Source organism: Sturnus vulgaris, chromosome 7 (genome assembly GCF_052056855.1).
Source record: "Sturnus vulgaris isolate bStuVul1 chromosome 7, bStuVul1.hap1, whole genome shotgun sequence".
In the NCBI taxonomy this organism is placed as follows: Eukaryota; Metazoa; Chordata; class Aves; order Passeriformes; family Sturnidae; genus Sturnus; species Sturnus vulgaris.
Genome location: NC_142249.1, coordinates 14,428,666 through 14,446,492, shown reverse-complemented (window position 1 = coordinate 14,446,492; position 17,827 = coordinate 14,428,666). Strand labels below are relative to the sequence as shown.

Sequence of the window (17,827 nt, the reverse complement as noted above, 5' to 3'; positions counted from 1 at the left end):
AATGTCCCCTTTGTAAACTACCTCACTAGTGATACATTTAACTCTAAATTCATTCATGGAAAGTCCTACAGGATCTTGAGGAAGCGGCCTTAAGGCTACAGGCCATAACAAAATAAACACAGCAGAAAATAGTTGTGGTATTACTTAAGTATTTGTAAAGAATATTTTTATGCCTCTTAGTGTTTATGGTTATAGTTCCAGACTTACATGTAGAATGGACACACCAGAAAGCCATATCCAGGAGTGTGTTTTGATATGTACGAGCTCCTTTTCTGTCAAAATACACAGCTGAAATTCTGGCAACTCACAGGAGAAGGACGTAGGTTCCTCCTGTTAAACTTCTTGAGATGGCTCTCAGCACATTTCTCCAGCCTGACTAGATCCCTCTGAATGGTGACACAACCATGGGGTACTTCAGCCACTCCTTCCAGTTTCTTATCAACTGCAGACTTGTGTAGAGTGCACTGGCTCATACAGGTTGTTAGTGAATGTGTTAATCACTGCTGGCAGCAGTGAAATCCTAAGGAGCTCTAATGTTTTTCCTCTAGCTGGACTATTTGGCACTAATCATAACCTTCCAGGTTTTCAACTCACCTTGCTGTGCCCTTAACAAACCCGTACTTCGTCGGTTTGTCTGTGGAATGTTATCAGAGAAAATGTCAGAAGCCCTCCTATCATTGAGACAAGCATCTAGTGCTCTACCCTCACTCACCAAACTAGTTGTAGAAGACTATCAGGCTCATATAGCCTGACTTCCTGATTGCAAATCAATGCCAGCTACTCCCAACTACCCTCTTGTCTTTAACGTGTGTTAAAGACCTATTATCTCCATCAGCGTCCCAGCTTACAATGTCATTTACAATGAAATACAAAGAGTACATTTAAAAAAGAACGTTTCTAAGAATATATTCTAATTTTTAAAGAATATATTCTATTTTATGAATATACTTTTAAAGACTGTATTATAAATTTAAGAATATCAGTTATACCTCATAAAAAGAGACATGCTGCATCAGACAAAAGGTCAGGCTAGCCAAAGAACTGGTCTCTGAAAGTGTTCTTGGAAAAGGTACAAAAATTGGTCAAAGGAATAGTAAGGCTTCTCCAGAATCATCTTCCAGCCTTCAAAAATTTGCAGTTCAGGAACATCCTAATGCCAGAAATGGTGTTTCTGATAATTCCTCATAGATTTTTCTTCCATTAATGTGTCTGATCAGTTTTTAGGCCCATGTAAACATCTACTGCATATGCATGAAAAACCACCATCTGTAACTAAAATAAGGTTATCTCATCAAAATCTCTATCTCATCAAAAATGGTCTTCTGTTGTTAAAAATTAACCCGAACCTTATCCATTGTAATGTGTAAAAGCTGTGTGGGTAGTGAGCTATCACCTGCATCTGGCAGCATCTACAAAGATCCTGCCAGAAAACTGCCAGCTGCCAGCACATTATGGAATGCAGAGGGGAAGCAGTACAAAAACCTGAAAGCTGAATGTGTTACTTGTCACATTGGCACTCTCTATTGGAAACTCAAGGTGTTGCTTTGTCTGGATCCTATTTGCTACTGAATTCCTATTGCAGTGATTTTTTCTTTCTTGCTGCCTCGGGCACACAGTGCAGACACAACTTCCCTACATTATTTCTCAATGAGATTTCCTTATTGAAACCTCAGTGTGATTCTGTCAAATCCAAAAGTCAACTATCAAAAAAAGAGGGACTATCTCCATCTATTTCAAAAAATTAATAAAAATTTGGGATGTGTGTATCTGTTCCAACCAGCACTGAGAAATGGTTCCACTCAAAATAAATATGAAAAACTCACAGTACAATTCCCAAAGCTGGTTTATTTTTATTTCTCATTAAAACATATCTTTTCCAACAATTTAAGAAGTGCTGCAAACCATTTGAACAGATTATAAATTATTGACCAGCAATGCAAAACATGAGTGAGTCTAACCTATATACGCATTCCTCAGTAAGGTATTCTGTGCCCCTTTTATAGAGGTTCTTCTCCAAAAAATTTCATTGTGGAAGATCTTTACTAATCAAAGAACAACAAACACTTTATATTGCTAAACATTTACATATATACATAAACAATTGTACCCGTTTTAGAAGTATTGTCCATAAAGGCAATTCTCTATTCTTCAATAAAATTTTGATTTGCTTTTAAAATTTCCTTTATTTTTAACTTTGTAGATTGGGGAATTCAGGAATTGTGTATCTGTAAATCGATCTCCTCGCCTTAATTTGCTGTAAAGACAAGAAATAAAAGACATCAGGCACCTATCATCAAGCACCTATGCAACTATAGTAATGTAATCATAATTATTCAAATGGTAAATAGCATTAATGAAAGCTTGATACACTAAAGAAATTAAATTTGTGGTAAACAAGTATGTCTGAAAAAGCAAGATGTAGATAACTACCACTTTCCAAAATAATGCTAGAAATATTTGTCTTTTTATGTGACCTCTATCATATTAGGATATTTCTATAAAACAAAATTCAAAACTTATTTAAACCAAACACTTATCAGTACCCATTCAGGACAGTGTAAATCCAACTAAAATATAAATAGAAGACAATAATCTAAAATCTTGACTGACATCAACGTTTTTCTGTGTTATTAGTTACTGTTTCTTAGAAATACAAAACCTTATCATTTTGGGGTAAAAGAGTGGCAATGTGTCAAAATATAATACTACAGCATTTTGGCATATAAGACAATCAGTAAAATAAGTGTGACTCAAATCCCTTTCCAATTTTTTTTTTACAAGTTATCTGGCACAAATATTTCTGAATTGCCAATGATAAAGTGAAGACTTCCTACATTACTTTTAGCTTCTACTTTCCCTCATTCTCACTGCTTCAATTATTAGCTTACTCACAGAAATAAAAAATATTTTGAGGTTGTATGAGAACAGTGCTCCAAATTTTTTTTCAGTTTGTGCTTTATGTTCTTCTCCTGCCACAGTATTGCCAGAAAAAAAAGGCGTTTTAGACCGTTGTCATAAATTGCTACAATCCTGTCACTCTCAACGCTGTTCCAGGGAAGCCTTTTACTATCTTTACCTCATGAATACACATCCTACTTACTAAACACACTCAACATAGTGGAACTGTTCTTTAAATTAATATTATACTTTAAAAAAATCCAAACCAAACAAAAAAACCTCAACAACTTTCTGGCAAAAACTTGCAGACTATTTTCAGAAGTAATGAACCTAAAGGTCCATTTATATTTAGATCTATTCATGTAAGGGCATATATATTAGTTTTCTTAATGGAAGTTTGGGTTTCAAATCCTCTTTTAAATTTTAGAAGTTATTTCACAATTTATGTCTTGTCTTTTAATAATCTTATATTATATACAGCTAGTTAAAGCAAAACTACTGAATTACATAATATTAGTACATAAATTTCTTTTCCATTTGACAAGATTACAAGGACATTATTATGGTATAATTTACCTTTAAGTATAACATTCATAACCATTCATCTCTAAAGGGGTTTATATCATCATAAACATTAAGATTCACTGTTATTCTGCATTAGTCCAACCTATATTTTAGAATTTGAATACTACTGTTGTCTTACTTTGGCACTTGGAAATTCTGCCACGCTAACTGGAGAAGCTTTATATCAACACTGAAGTATCTTTGCAAAAGAGATTTGTGATAGCTCAACTGTTTATTCGGGGGTTTAATAATCTTTACTGGGGGTAGTTATGTATGCAAAAAACAAGAACAAAAGCCCCAATTTATTGTGAACCTACCTGTGCAGACTGGGCTCCTTGTAGCAAACAGTGGATCTGCTTCGTCTCAGTGGTGCTGAGTCTTCTGAAGTTTGGGGGGATTTAGGTACAGGAGTGTGAAATTGTATACTAGTATTTGTCAGATCTTGGAAAGCTTTTCTCCCTGTAAATGCAGTAGTTTATATGCTTAATTTTAAATATTTCTTGAATCATTATGCAAATTCAATTAATAATTATTTTTAATATGTGTTTCTTAATTCAGGTACATTGGTTACTGCTCCTACACTAACACAAAATGGGATAGATGACCAAAGAAAGTGCTACTAGAGCAGCTTTCATCCTGTACAAACCTGGAGCTGTTTGAGGTCTGCCTTGGCTCATGGGACACTTCAGAGCAGCCCCATGACTGCTCAGGACTCCCTTACTGCATTTACAAAAGTAACACTGCACACAGCTCCTGGCATTGAACACAAGGCGAGGGCACACATGTATAATCTGAATGTTCAAGCTGTACATGAGTTTTTTAGTTCTGCATTTTCCAGCTTTATGCCTTCTTTTTGGGCCTATGTGTAAAAAATGAGCATAGCAATCTTCCAATTCAAGAACTGGATTTGGATGTAGGATGAAAACTTAGCTGTCTTTTGAACTACGCTTAAATAGATGAAGATCAAATAACTACCTTGCTTTTTATGCCAGCAGTGTTTGATACTGCTGATCACAAGGGCTTACTAATTTACTATTATAGCTACTAGAAGTATGGGATCCTTTTTCCATGTTCCAAAGAAAGAACTGAACATGAGAAAATGCAACTGCAAATCACAGAGAGTGAAACCTCACACAACAGTCTCTTTATGCCAGTGTTCCTATTCTGTTCTCATGTAAAACAGGAGATTTTTTTGGCCATTGTGTCCCAGCATTCAAATGAAGCTGAGGCAGTATTAGCTTAATAGTTTGGGATTCAAACTATTAATTTGAGCTAGGATACTGTCTAGGTGTTGGGGCTTTCTCAGACTATGAAATAAACAGGAACTTTTTGAGAATACATATGTTTACAAAACAGATCCCTAATGCTATGAAATTTGAAAGCTATGTTTTGAAGTACACTTAAATTTTTGTACAGATGTGTTAGTTATATATTCCATTAACTCAATTACATTGCATTATAATAATTGCATTTATTATAGAAGAATTTAAGCCTATCTTCCAGACTACATTGAACTTTTATTACGTTCTTAATGTATCTTAGTTAAAAAAAGAGATTGTCACATCAAAGTTGGCACATGGGCAGTTTATAGAAAAACTCAACATACTTCTTTTAGATATCAGAATTCCTGTTGAGTTGTAGTGTTTCTAAAGAAACAAAAATTAAATCTTTAAGTACAGCTATTTTTCCATTTAAGAAGGAAACTGTGTACTTCTGTCTTGTTTCCCTTAGATAAAAGCTCAAGCTATTTTACCTTTCAATCCCCAAATTTTTGAATGTAATGTAATTCTTCAAAAAAGGAATACATGCTTTAACTAAAATTGCTTCTCAAGAATGTAGACTACTTACATCTGCCCTAAAAAGTATCATCTTGGGATATATTGAAAAGCAAAAAGGATATTAGTCACCACAATTTAAAAGATTATTGCAATTGATACATGATATAGAAAATTTTGATGATTTTCATTCTTACTTTTTTTCCACTCTTGTTTTATCTACTCTAATAAAGCAACGAGAGAACAGAATTAAGAGAAGACATGTTACCACTATTTCAGGCACTACCTAATTCAAAATGCCTTGCTTTTTCTAGCCCACACACTTACCATGACAAGGTGTCAGAGTATTTTTGTTACTCTGTTTAGAAGTATGATCCATATTTTGTTCTACTTTTTCAGCATCCGGTGCTTCATTATGATCATTTTGCCCATGGATTTCAGAGCTTTTCAATATAGAGAAGTTGATGGAAGCATTATCAAGAGCTGGGAGCTCCACATTGGAAAGACCTTCCTGGGAAAGGCTTTCTGCCTTACATGGCATATTCTTACAGCATTCAACTTCAATCACAGGCCTCAACTTACTCACAAAGGAATTCATTTCATGAGGGACTTCCTGGTCATCCAAAATATTCTGATCCCCTTGATCAATATACCTGAAATAGCTTTTTTCTTGTCTGGTCTCAGTAATATCAGAACTAAACCTCTGTTTCTGCTTTATATGCTTATCAGGAAAATTACTTATGTGGGAGGTGTTTTTTTCTGTTTTTTTGGCCACTGCTGAGGAATCTACTTTCTTTAACCTGTTAGCAGCATCAACATGTTCTTTAGCTTCTGGTGTATACAGAGCTCCACCATTCTGAGTAACTAAAGCTACTTGCATTTGCTGAGTTAAAGTTACTTTCTTTCCAGTCTCTGCAAGCAATGAATCCTTATTTTTTAATTCTTCATTTTTACAAACTGAGAAGCGCGTAAGATTTTCCGTTGGTATTATGCATGCTTTCCGGCTGGCCTTTGCCAATGTACGCTTCAATCTGCCTGGTGAGAAATGGCTGCTCTTTCTGTCTGCCTTCTGACTAACTTTATGAGGGCTGTCCTTTTCAGTTTCTCCACCTTGTCTATAACTACTTTTTTTGTTCATTTTTCTCTGTGTAATGTTCTTCTGGTCTTGTTTCTTCTTGCTGCTGTCACATTGGTTTACCTCGGTTTGAGATTTTTTTGAAATATATTCTCCATCCTGGCCATTTTCCTCTCTACAGGATTTTGCTGTGTTTGCTTTGGAAAGGTTTTGAGAAGTTTTCCTCTTTATTGTTGGTTTGTTATCTTTCTCATTTGTATTCAGAAAGCCCTGCTGTAAAGAAGGCAATACATCAGAAATGCTATCCTGGAACGGTAAATTTTCAGCACAATAAACTTCTGGTGGGATCTTGTTAACAGATGAGCTCGAGTCTGTTTTTCGTATTCTGCTGTCCACTTCTCCAGACATTTCTGAGGAAATTCCTTTATTTGTCTCCAGTTTTCTTGGACTTATTACATTAACCTGGTATGTCCTCCTGGCATCCTTAGCTTTACCTGTTCTACTCTGTTGCTCTACAGAATTTCCTGTAGGCAGCTGTTCTGTCTGACTTTGGAATAGCTGAGTTTGTGAATCAGTAGTTTCTGAAATTTCACTACTGTCAGCCCTAGAGTGCCTTTCTTCTGCATGCACATTTGAATGGACTTCAGTCTTGCTTTTAATTTTTTCTTTGTCCTTCTTAGAATATTTTACTTTTCTGAAATTTGGTAATATTTTGTCAGAATTGGCATTATTAATTTTATTTCGGTGCAATTTATAATTGCCTTTTGCTGTAACTGTGAGTAGTTCACTTGCATCACTACAAGTCAACTCCATATCAGCATCATAAACAGTTTCTTCAGGCTTCATCTTGTCAGTAAAAAGCAGCTTGTTAAAATCTGTCTTATTTTCACTGTTAAATGTAAGAGGTGAAAGAATAAGCCAAGACAAGTCACTTGAATCTTCCTGCAAATTCCTATCATTGGCATTGCTGCTACCATTGATATCATGATGAGGCAGATTCAATGACCTACATTTTTTATCAAAATCCTTTACATTAGGTTGAGGTTTTGACTTACAAAGTACTGCATTTTTCTTTCTTTCAGTCACATTTTCATAGGATGGCAATGAACTACCATGATATTGCTCTGTAGGCTCCTCAGACTGTTCTAAGGATTGCGTATTTTTTCCATGAGTCAGGAAGGCACTATTGCAACTTAATTCTGCACACAGATGATGTTCTGCAAAGAGAAAAATTTCAGCAGCTTGGGGAGAAGAAGAATGGAGTGTAGTTATCTGCACAAAACTACTGAATGCTGAACCAGAAGTATGGAAAATTGCACTTTTTTTAAAAAACTGAATACATGCATTCTATGGTTGGTCATTAAAAATATAGTAAACTGAAGCTAATTTCATACTTTACTGAAGTTGGACTTTTAAAAATGGAAAAGAAATAAAACTCTTTTTCTGTAACTATGTCAGCTATTATTTGGTTATCTTAGTTATGTAATTTCAATGAATATTATTCTATACATGATTGTCAGGACACCTATACCTATGGCTGAGCTTTTTTTTTTCAGTAGTTTATTACAGTTTAGGAATCTTACTATACTTTTTACTATACCTATTACCTTGAGTAATGAATTATTAAATACTAATTCTCAGAGAGCTTGAAAAATTAATCACACAGAAATACATCATACCTTTCAAAAATCTGTTCTTGTCAACCATTGGTTCTGTTTCAATTAACTTTTGATTATTTGTACCAGAAGGCAAGAGTGATGCAAACTTGATTTGATCTGCATGCATTTCCTCTGTCAAATTAGTGATACATTTGTAAGGATTTGATGCTTCACCCAGAGAAGGGCTACCTTGCTGCTTTGCATTAGCTGTTGTAATGTAAGGAAGCTTTGCTGACAATTCTACAGATCTGAAAAGAGAAAATTTTACTGTGAAGATTTTTGTTACATTTTCTTTCATGACATTCAATTGTTTAAAATGTTCCCTTAATAATATGAAATAGCAGAAAACAGGAAATCAAATATGATATTGGGTTCCGTCTTGGGGCAAATGTGTTTTTGATGATAGAGAAATCTGCTTTGGGCTCGTGAGATCACATGAAACATGCAGTGACTTACTCAAACACAGATTTTGTCTACCACTCTCTCTCTAAATTCTGAGTTGCAAACAGGCAATTTCTGGATTAAACAGGAAATGGTTTCTCATTACCTCAAAACTACCTAGGACAATATACATAGATTAGCAGTAAGAGAAAGCCCCAGACACCAACCACCTTTGGCATTTAATACATCCACCTACCGAGCCGACTGACGTGCGCCCCTGAACTTGTGACCAGCAGGGCTGCTTGGGCCAGCTGACAGGGGAAAGGAACTCTGGAGATCCTTTCAAAAGAAGAACAGCAGGCAAATACAAATAGTTAAATATTATCTTACATTTTAAATATTGGAAATATCCACAGGGGAAAAAACCCCACAAAAATGAATGGAAGAAAAATACATGCACTGATGGTAGACACATGATATTCAAACACATGCAATAATTTTAAAGCGAAATATTTTGTTACAAAACTCATTAAAATACATAACAAAATTTTACCCCAAAGGAATGTACAGACTTTCTAAATGTAGCTATAACTCATGAAAAGTCCATTATACATATAGAAACACAGAGAAACACTAAGCAAGTTGAGAACAGACAGCACGGTGTTTTCCTTTTTTAAAAATTAATTGTATTTCTTCCATGACACAAGTACTAACATGGACTATGTTTTCTAGTTAAGTTTCCAGATGTAAGATACTTACTGCAGCACTAAGCAAGGAAGGCAGGTAGCTTGCTCGCTACGCACTGAAGTGCTAAGCTCTTTGTTTTTAACCATATGATCCTACTTTCCGGCTGATATTTAACTTTTAGGTACTTTGGAAACTAGACAAAATCCTAAATTTTCAGTTCAGTAAAATTATATCTATTTTACCACACTGGTTTAATCTCAAGTTTTAAGGAATTGGGGTAAATGTTTTACAACACAAATAGTATTTCAACATCGCACCTAATTTCATGCTTTGAAAAATCTCATCCTGGAAGATGAGTTCAATATGATAAAGTTGAAAAAACATCTTACCTCAGAAGGACTGCTTATTTCTATTGCAGTTAAGAGATTTTCGTTCAAAAATGCATCTATTCCAATAAGAGTTTTATTCTGCATGTAATAGAAAAAATATATTTTAAGTGGCTTCTGACGTAAGAAGAGACAAGATATAAAAGGTGCATCTATGCTGCAATTTTTTTTTAGACTTAATTGAGCACAAACTTATCTCAATACCTATAAGCATAAAGGTGAACCTGGGACTAAAATAGCTATAGATATACAAACTGATAGACAAAATAGTTCAAAAAAAAAGCTACAAAAGAAAAATGAAATGTAAGTATTATGCTGTCCAGTGATATAACTTCACAAATCTGAGACATGTATTTTAAGTCACCACTTTAAGAAGTAATATGAAGTTTCAAAAAAAGATAAAAGCTTAGTTTAGCTGCTCTAAGTTTAAATTATATTATTTGCAGCATACCAAACAGGTTAGTTTTTGACGAAGTGAGATATTATGAAGCTGGAGTTTTTCTACTTCCTTCTGAAGAAAAATCTTCTCATTCTTTAGCTTGCGAGAATTTTCTTTTTCAACACTCAAAGCCAAAGCTAATGCTTTGTTATTTTGTTGTAATGATACTTTAAACATAGATGAGTTATCTAAAGGAGACAAAACAATAATATTTTCAACAGTTTCAATTCTAGGCCCTCTGTGTGAATTATCACTATATGACAACATTTTTATCTGTAGGTTCTATTGCAACAGCAGCAAAGCCCAACACTTTCCAATATAAAACTGTTTATGTGGCTGTCATTCTAATGACTACTTTTGTCTGTTTCAAGCTTATTTCATGCATAGAGTCTGGATTTTTAGAAATAAGGTTATTTTAAGAAGAAAACATTCAAAAATTGATAGTTTCACAGGCATAAAAATGTTGACAAATTTCTTTAAAAATTAATAAATTTTACAAATTAAAATGTTTAAACATTCTCATAATAAATATGAGTTTTGACAACACAAAGAAAAAATACATATTTATATTCAAAATATATATTCCCACTGTCCTAATGAAAACCTACCTATACCTATCTGTTACAGAACGTTTTAACAGGCAGAATTTCAGCTAATCATGTTAAATACAACTGCTATTCCTTTTGAAGCCAGACATTCTAAGTACAGTATACAGCTTCAGTTTTATTTTAACAAGACTTACTTATTAATTTAGTTTTGATTTTAGAAGCTAAAGCAGCATTCCATTTTGCAGTTTGTAAGACTCCATCCCTCTTCTTCATCCATCCTTTAGCAGCATTTGGGGTGAACACAGCAGATGATGATTTAGCAGTTGCACCTTTATCCATCAAACTGAATCTGTACACCGTCAAGCGGAACGTCCAAATAAATAAATGATCTTTTTGACGCTTTTCAAAGTTGAGTTTATTGTCTTACGAGGATTTCTGTGTCTGAAGTTGAAAGAATTGCTTCAGTCTTTCCCTTTGTTCAGTTAATTAAAACAGATTAATGAATTAATCAGCACAAAAGACATCAACACAGGCAAAATACTTAACTAGTAAAACATGAAACCTGAAAAGATCATAGGTTTTTTAGTTTGTCTATTCCCACGCTAACCATCCAAGTTGAAACCCCAAAGGTTCTACCACTTCACAATACGACCAGACCAGACTGTGCTTTGTCAGGACAGATCTAAAACGGACGCATTTAAATAAACCGCATTACAAAAGGCGCAAAGTTAACCCGAAAGAGAGAGAGAGGAAGAAAAAACGAGCGAGAGAGCCGCGGAGACCGGCCGGCCAGCAGAGGTGCGGGAGGGCGAGGCTCCGCCCGCCCTCGGAGCCCGCAGAACGCCGAGAACTCTCGGAGCCCTCAAAGCTCTCGGAACTCTCAAGAGGACGCCGAGTCCCCAAAGCACTGAGAACCCTCGGAACCCTCAGAACCCTCCGAGCCCGCGGAGTCCCCAAAGCCCTCAGAACCCTCGAAGCCCTCGGAGCCCGCGGAGTCCCCAAAGCCCTCAGAACCCTCCGAGCCCTCCGAGCCCGCGGAGCCCGCGGAGTCCCCAAAGCCCTCAGAACCCTCGAAGCCCTCGGAGCCCGCGGAGTCCCCAAAGCCCTCAGAACCCTCGGAGCCCTCCGAGCCCGCGGAGTCCCCAAAGCCCTCAGAACCCTCCGAGCCCGCGGAGTCCCCAAAGCCCTCAGAACCCTCGGAGCCCTCCGAGCCCGCGGAGTCCCCAAAGCCCTCAGAACCCTCCGAGCCCGCGGAGTCCCCAAAGCCCTCAGAACCCTCCGAGCCCGCGGAGTCCCCAAAGCCCTCAGAACCCTCGGAGCCCTCAGAGCCAACGGCGTGGCGCGCGCCAGGGCCCGGAGCGAGGCGGGGCCGTTGGGCCGGGCACGCGCGGGGGCCGCGCCGCGAGCCCGGCCCGGGGCCGGACGGGGCGTGCGGGACAGCGGCTCCCACGCTGTACAGGTCACACACGCGCAGAATCTCCTATAAAATTGTTAAAATAGCTCACCCGCGCCCTTACGTTCTGTCAAGGACGTTCCAGAAGTGCGGTATGCAGAGGTCATTAACCGCTAATCCACGGTTCCGGCTCTTTAGTGCCACATCTCTGTGTGTTTTAAAAAGGAGTTGGGTGTTTGTAACTTCCCATTTTCAATACCAACCATTAATAACATACAGTTAAATTAAAAAAAAAAAAAAAGATATTAAGGATGTGAACGCTTAGCATCAATCTCAGTGCACTGTGAGGAAGGGGGTAGAAACTCCAGATACTCCACTTAGCCGTCAAGAGATTTTTAGTAAGAGTTTGAGGTGTTTGGCTGTGAGTCCAAAGATTTCCTTTAGGTTGAAGAGAGAAAAAGATGTGATTCCTTCTCAGTGGCAAGTTAAATTTCTTTCTGGCTGATTTTGAGCTATTAGTAAAACATGGAATAACAATATATATAGATAGACATCAGGGCAGTTAGGAAGAGAACAGAGATAAATTTACAGCCTAGTGGATTACATGCTGCCTGCATACCTACAGACTTGGAAGGGCAGGAAATCTCTGACAAGAGATTTTGAGCAAGCCCAGTTTTAATTTGGTTCAGATAACATTAGGACTGTGAATTGCATGGAAGTACTTTAGTCTAAATGCTTTTCCCCAAAATCTCTAAGTCCAAAAAAGCCCTTTAACATTCTCTTCACACACATTCTGTTTTACTGGCTATGTGTGCCCAGTTCCACCATTAGCTAAGGTGGACATTAATTGCTAAATTTGATCCAGAGATTGGTAATTTTAGAGTAAGCAGAATTAATGTTTTATTTGAAGATTTACAGAGATGCAGAAGGTTGAAATTAAAAAAACATAATTTTCTGTAATGCAGTAATTGTCAAAAAAACCTTATCCTGCTGTGTGCCAACATTACAATATTCTATAAAGTAAGTCAAAGGAATCACACATTAAACACGAGTAGCATTAAATGAAAATGAATCTTCATGAACTTACTATTTTTATATTCTGCTCTAAGCAGCATTTGGAGAGTTCCTCACTTCTACCATTTTTTAGTGAATGATGTATGATAGAGTTTCTCAGTGTGGCCCTGAAGCTGCAAAACCCTATGCTTTTATGCAAAACCCTTAAAATACAGCTTTGATCCAGCACACATCATTTTCCCTTACAAGTAAACTTGGAGTCACTGTAGCCACTATAAAACTCTGGCCAAATAAAAGAGCAAATAACCATACATAACTTTAAAAATAGAAAGCCAATCAAATAAAACTTATGTCCTTCTCCTTTCCACAAGGCAGTGTTTTCCTTCCAGATCCAACAATGAGTTTTCATTTCCTCCAATTCCACAATGGTCTGAAGTCTTGAAGAGGCAATCACCAATTTGCTTCCATTTAGTGTTTATGTCACTACTGTGGGCAATAAATGTAAAATAAAATGTGAAGTATTGCATTTCCACCCATGGTCATACTTTCCTTTACACTTCACTGAGGAACTCCCACGCTGGAACACTTCATGTGTAAAAATCTCCTGTTAATTGCCAGCTACTCTAAGTAGGAAAGAACTTAAAGCACTGCCAAGTTTCACAGCCTATAGATCTTCAGTGTATATTAAGAGCAGAATTATGGGTTTCAGTCACTTGGGATCCTATGACTGGTCTTTAAACTGAATAGAAATGAAAGGTAGTGAGGGAAAGACACACGGACTCTTGTGGAAGCTCTAATCACATGGGAACTGAATTGGTACCTTACCACATACCTACATATTCACGGCCGAGAACAATCTTGGTTGAGGAGTTAATCTTGTAGTGCCTAATACAGTGTGAGCTATGACTCAAGCACTTCTGGTGGGTAGATCATGTAGAACAGCTTCTCTCTTTCTGGTTTTTCTGATGTCCAACAAGAGCTGAGCTCATGATATAGCTTTTCCTGAAGTTATAGTATTAAGAATCTATCTTCCTCTAATCACACCACTTCTTGCACAAGCTTAATGAAAAATCCGTTTCCTAATGCCTCCTCCTCTCCAGTAAATTTGACTGAAATTAGTAAAGTGAAACACAAATATACAGAGGATGAGTGTGTAAGCCTGGCTTCCTTGGGAAACTAGTAAACACCAAACAAAAACATCCCTGTGCTCATTTCCCAAAACATGCAGCTCAAAAGGCACTTTGCTTGTGGGGGCTGGTTATGCTGCACACTTTCTGCCAAGTACATACTGTACTAAGCCTGAATTGTAATGACAATTCACAGGGTTAAATATGAGGTCCAAAACCTATTGCATTGTTTACATATATATATATATATATATATATATATATATACACACATATATGTGTGTGTGTGTGTGTGTGTGTGTGTACGTATATTGACTAAAACTGTGTATATTGTTCTGGTCTCACAGTGCAGAAATACAGGAACATTGTTCAGACTTTTGAGGCAAAACCAAGCCAGCTAAGGGGTGAAAAGAAGCATGGAAAGCTGCAGCTCCTTTAAGTGAATGTTTTAGCGTGAGAAAGACCAAAGGCTGTACTTACACTGTAACATTTGACAACAACGGTCACATTTAAGTTGCAATTGTTATGCATGAACTATTCCCAGTGAATTATCAGCCTGTATTTCATTCAGTGACATGTAACTTGTGTTAGTTCATTAGGTACTAAGCATCAGAAACCTGGCTTCTGGTACACTCTTGGTCAAGAACTGTCCAGGGAGCACAGAAGAGCCTTAGTGCCTGGCATGATATTCCCTCTCTTTGATGCAAATTGGAGCATGATTAGATGCCAAGAAAAATGAAACGTGCTTACTTTATGGCTTTGCTAAATGGCGTGAACTGCCATTCAAATGTAGATCTGCCTTACATAAAAAGTGAGTTTTAAGCAGTAAGTGATCTCTCAGAATTACACAATTTCAAAGAGAATTTATTATCCCCATACTAGCACCAAATGATGATTTATATGATTTATTTGGCACCTTCCTCTAATGTTCTTCACTTGACTGAAGGGAAGTCAGAATTAAAAGTTTATGGTCCCAAACGTTAACTGAAACACAGTAGCCCATGAATATTTGGGTATTCCCAGAAATAAAAATGTAGTAACAGACCAGAATAAAGCAAGTGGCACAATTGGAATTGTATCTGCTCTGTGTCACGTATCATTTGGTCTGACCCTTTAGCAAGTGAGTCTGTAGCTGAAGTTTTAAATATCTTTTTTGTCACCTTAAATTGGTGACAAAACATCTCCAAAAGGAAACTGAGTCAAAAAATTAGGGTCATACAAGATGGAAATCAATAGGTATTGCAGATATAACTGAGTAAACTACTTAAATACAATATAGGCACACTTCTTATATGTGCAGTGTACAGTGAAGTACGTGGATTTTACTGGACTTCAGGCAGCAATAAAAATACACTATTGTTAATTGCATGCATTTTGATGACCACACAACTCTATGTCAACATAAGGAATTTAATAGGACACTTTCTGAATGTCTTTTTTAAATGACTGTATGATGGTGAGGCATTTTGCCTGCATTACTGAATCACAGAATCATCAAGGTTGGAAGAGGCCTTCAAGATCATCAGCCATCAACTCAGCACCACCATATCAGGAGTCAGCTCAAGCTGCTCTCAGATCCAGAGCTGCCCTGCTGAGGACTTGGAAGAGCTGGGGGAGGAGAGGCTGGACATGACCCAGCCATGGGCACTCCCAGCCCAGAGAGCCAAACGTGCCCTGGGCTGCATCCAAAGCCCCGTGGGCAGCAGTGCAAGGCAGGGGATTCTGCCCCTCTGCTCTGAGATCCCACCTGGAACACTGCATCCAGCTCTGGGCTCCCAGCACAGCAGGGACAGGGACCTGCTGGAGTGAGTCAGGGGAGGGCACCAAGAGATCAGAGAAATGGAGAATCTCTCCTTTGAGGAAAGGCTGAGAGAGTTGGGATTGCTCAGTCTGGAAAAGGCTTCAGGGTGACCGAACTGCAGCCTTCCAGTACCTTAAAGCAAGAGTATTTACACGGGCGTGTAGTGCCAGGACAAAAGGAAATGAATTCAAATTGGAAGAGAACAGGTTTTTATTAGCTATTAGGAAAAATAATTATTTTCTGTGAGGGTGGTGAGGCACTGAACAGGTTGTCCAGGGAAGCTGTGGATGCCCCATCCGTGTTCAAGCTTGTTGGAAGTAGATGATCTTCAAGGTCCCCTTCCAAACCAAACCATTCTAAGATTCTGACTATAGAGACTATAGAAACAGCAATAGAATCAAACCCATTCTGAGGAAACCAGTACTTGTAATTAAAAAAATAAAAAATATTAGCACGGTTTGTACCTTACAGAGCAGCCGACTGCAGGCGGGTCGGCCACACTTGGGAAGGTGCCTGAGGGAGCCCCTGCCAGCAGCACTGGGGAGCAGCAGCAGCCGAGCCGCGGGGGCCCTGCAACCGGCTGGGCCGCGCCAGGGACCCGGGAGGGACCCCGGGAGGGCACACGGGCTGTCCCTCTGCTGTGCCCGGCCCGGGCACACGGGCTGTCCCTCTGCTGTGCCCGCTCGGCCCGGCCCGGCCCGGCCCGGCCCGGCCCGGCCCGGCCCGTCCCTCGCGGCCGCCATTTTGCGAGCGCGGCCCGGCAGCAGAGCGCTGGGACGGGGCGGCCGCGGGCCAGCAGCGCGCAGGTAACGCGGGGCCGCCGCCCCGGCCCGAGCGCTCGGCGCGCTGCCCTTGCTGCTCGTAGGCGGAGCAGCGCCCCGGGGCACGGGAGGGGCGAGCGAGCGGCCCTGGAAGTTAAAGCAGCCCTAATTAAGGATCAGTTTTTAAAGAAACTACGCTGTCATTGGTTCAAAAAGAGCTGCGTTTTTTTAGTGTTGTGAACTGTGTTGGGATTTTCCAGGATGTCCTTCCTGAGCTCTGGTCACCCATCATGACCACGTAACTCTGCTTGCCTATTTGTCTCGAAAGAGTAAGCTTCGTGTTTCCTAGCCAAGTAAAACGCCGTAGTTTTTTACACGAAAGGTGCAGAATATTTGGCTGTTTGCATTACTGGGTCTCTATAACTGTTTTCAAAGCAATATCCTGTTACAGATATGCAAGAGCTGAACCATTTCTTAGGTTATATGTGATATATTAAGTCTGTAGCTGGCATTATTTTGACTTCTTTTTGTATCTGGTTTACGTTGGAATAGCTCGTAATGAACATTATCATTGGCAAATGCAATGGAAGAGGGCAACTCCAGGTTGTAAAATAATTCTGCATGCATGACTTTATATATACAGGTAGTTCATCTGAATTCCACAAGTCTACTCGTGCATGCAAACACACACATTTGTACAGTGCCATGTCCCTGTCCAAACTGTGGCTTTGGAATGTACTTCTTCAGTAAGAATTGAAGATTGAAGAAATTGAAGTTGGCAGAGTATTTGGCATTTATCTTGGATCCTGTCTGTGAACTCCTATAATCTCCAGAGGCATCTCATTCCCTCTGTTCATTACATAAAGAGATTTGGGTCTAATCTTTGCTTCAGAATACCGCATTACCCAGTAAAAATTGCATTTTTCACCACCACGGTTTGATAAAAAAAGTTTGAATAAAACTATTCATGGATCAAATTTCACACCTGTTTGTTACTTAGAAATCCTGCCAAAGTAGGTCCAGTTAAAAGAGATGATGGATGAAGAATAGTAATTCCTTGTTGCATACATTACACCGTTTAAAATACCCGAAATGTTTAACATAAGGACTTCTCATAACATAGCAGGACTTTGCTGCCATCTTTCACAGCTGCAGTGAACATTCTGTTGTACAGACCATATGGTTTGGTTGGGTTTCTTGGGGTCCTTCAGGCAAAGGAGAGAAAAAGAAACAAATCCAGTACAACTTAAGTAATATTCAGGGAAGGTTTGACTAGATGTGGACTGGAACCGATGCTAATTTTAACTATTTTAAATGCTC

The 17,827-nt window shown here is 38.5% G+C and overlaps 1 protein-coding gene across 5 annotated transcripts; it reads right to left on the bottom strand.

The window, feature by feature from the left end:
- Positions 1 to 1,825: 1,825 nt before the first annotated feature.
- Positions 1,826 to 13,995, bottom strand: SGO2 (shugoshin 2). Of its 5 annotated transcripts, none has more exons than XM_088167834.1 (9): positions 11,917 to 13,995; positions 10,606 to 10,760; positions 9,876 to 10,051; positions 9,428 to 9,505; positions 8,608 to 8,690; positions 7,992 to 8,218; positions 5,565 to 7,529; positions 3,780 to 3,921; positions 1,826 to 2,254 (listed from the first exon to the last, which is right to left on the bottom strand). In XM_088167834.1, the coding sequence occupies exons 2-9, from the start codon at positions 10,748 to 10,750 to the stop codon at positions 2,149 to 2,151; spliced, it is 2,922 nt and encodes a 973-aa protein (XP_088023960.1). In that variant the 5' UTR covers positions 10,751 to 10,760; positions 11,917 to 13,995; the 3' UTR covers positions 1,826 to 2,148. The 5 variants fall into 5 exon arrangements, with proteins under 5 accessions (XP_088023960.1, XP_088023956.1, XP_088023958.1 ...); XM_088167830.1 differs by having other exon boundaries at positions 10,606 to 10,883; positions 11,917 to 13,994; XM_088167832.1 differs by having other exon boundaries at positions 10,606 to 10,852; positions 11,917 to 13,994.
- Between the last annotated feature and the right edge of the window lie 3,832 nt (positions 13,996 to 17,827).